This window comes from Salpingoeca rosetta (genome assembly GCF_000188695.1).
Source record: "Salpingoeca rosetta unplaced genomic scaffold supercont1.32, whole genome shotgun sequence".
Classification (NCBI taxonomy): Eukaryota; class Choanoflagellata; order Craspedida; family Salpingoecidae; genus Salpingoeca; species Salpingoeca rosetta.
In genome coordinates this window covers 68,635-70,655 of record NW_004754902.1, presented here as the reverse complement: position 1 = coordinate 70,655, position 2,021 = coordinate 68,635, and the positions used below count along the sequence as shown (strand labels likewise).

Here is a 2,021-nt window from a genome sequence, read left to right as displayed (position 1 = left end):
CCAGGCTCGACGTCAGCGGTGGTCGGGCTGCACCGGGGCGATGAGGCGGGACAAGGCGTCAGCACGACGTTCTCTGTGCCTGGCTTGTGAACGACGTCGAAGTCCATGTCCTGAAGGGCGAGCGCCCAGCGGCCCAAGCGGCCAGTCGGGTCCTTGAGGTTGCGAAGCCACTGCAGGGCGCGGTGGTCGGTGACGACGGTGAACCGCTGGCCATGGAGGTAGGGGCGGAACTTCTTGACCGCCCAGACCAGCGCAAGACACTCCTGCTCTGTCACTGAGTACTTGCGTTCAGCCTTGTTCAGTACGCGCGAGATGAAGGCGACGGGGCGAAGCTTGCCGTCGCCGTCCTGGCGCTGCTGCAGCACAGCACCGAGACCCACACCGGATGCGTCGGTGGCGAGGGTGAACGGGCGGGCGAAGTCAGGGTAGACCAGCACCGGGGACGAGGCGAGCGCAGCCTTCAGGCGACGGAACGCCACCTGCTGCGGCTCGCCAAACTTGAACTCAGTGCCGTCACGAAGTAGCGCGTACAGCGGTGCCCCGATCTCGGCGAACTTGTCGACAAAACGGCGGTAGAACCCAGCCATGCCGAGAAAGGCGCGCAGCTCGCGCACGTCCTTGGGCGCCGGCATGCTGAAGATGGCGTCGATCTTGGCCGGGTTGGGCTTGACCCCGTGCTTGGACACCAGGTGCCCGAGATACTCCAGCTCGTCCTGGATGAAGCTGCACTTGTCGCGCCGCAGCTGTAGGTTGACCGCACGAAGGCGCTCGAGGACAGTGCGCAGAGTGGCCAGATGAGCGTCGAAGGTCGGCGAGAAGATGACGATGTCGTCCAGGTACATGCTCACACCGGCGACGTCAGCGAGTACGGTGTTAATACAGCGCTGGAAATGGCCCGGTGCATTGCGCAGACCGAAGGGGACGACGGTGTATTCAAACACACCGTTCTTGGTGACGAAGGCGGTCTTGGAGCAGTCGTCGGGGTGCAGCGGTACTTGGTGGTACGCAGAGGCCAGGTCCAGGCTACTGAAGAACTTGGCACCCGCCATGGCCTCCAGGGTGTCGTCCAGGCGCGGGAGCGGGTAAGCGTCGGGAACGCTGACGGCGTTCAAGCGGCGATAGTCAACGACAAGCCGGTACTCGCCTGTCTTCTTCTTGATGAGGATCACGGGGGACGCCCATGGCGAGAAGGACGGACGCACTATGCCAGCAGCGATGTGGTCCTTGACGATGCGCTCGACCACCTCGCTCTCGTGGTGAGAGAGGCGGTAGGGGCGGCGTGCTACAGGTGGTGTGTCGCCTGTCTCGATGCGCATGCTGGGGAGCATGGCCTTGGTCAAGGGCTCTCCAGGCTTGGCGAACGCGTCCTTAAACTCCTCGAGCAGCCGCTGGAGCTGGTGCTGTTGGCCGCGCGAGAGCATCGACGCAGCGACTTGGGTGGGTGCATCAGCGGTGTCCACTGCGTTGACGTCCGCTTGCACGGCGTTGCCCTCTGGCAGGATTAGGCAGCGATCGGCAACGTCAACGAGGGCGCGCATGGCGCTGAGGATGTCGGCACCCAGCAGCACAGCATGGGCGAGGCGATCAACGACGATGACGCTGTGACGAAGCTGCGCCGTGCCGATGGTGAAGAGGCAGTCGGTCGTTCCGAGCACCTTGAGCACACCCTGATCAGCGGTGCGGAGAACGGCGTCGGAAGAGTTGAGCGGGCCGTCGCGGCCCCGGCGATACACGTCGCTGGACATGAGCGTGACGCTGGCGCCCGTGTCTATGAGGGCGCTGATGCGGTCGCCGTTGACGTCGATGGGGACCCTCAGCGACACCCCACCGCGCACCTGTGCGGCACACACGTCAGCGTCGGGCGGCGTCTCAATGTCATCCGTGTCAACGGCGTGCACTCCGCGGCGACTCCGCTGTGGCCCGTTACGCCGCTGCTCGGCGCCTTGCGCTTCATGCAGTCCTTGATCACGTGACCGGGTTTCTTGCAGTAGAAGCAGCGGACGATGCGAGGGTTGTCGTCG

At 64.6% G+C, this 2,021-nt stretch overlaps 1 protein-coding gene across 1 annotated transcript; it reads right to left on the bottom strand.

Moving 5' to 3' along the window:
- Nucleotides 1-12: 12 nt before the first annotated feature.
- Nucleotides 13-1,954, bottom strand: PTSG_12973 (uncharacterized protein; the record flags this gene model as incomplete). The annotated part of the gene is made up of 3 exons (XM_004988855.1): nucleotides 13-27; nucleotides 69-1,835; nucleotides 1,928-1,954. The coding sequence occupies 3 exons, from the start codon at nucleotides 1,952-1,954 to the stop codon at nucleotides 13-15; spliced, it is 1,809 nt and encodes a 602-aa protein (XP_004988912.1).
- Nucleotides 1,955-2,021: the final 67 nt, after the last annotated feature.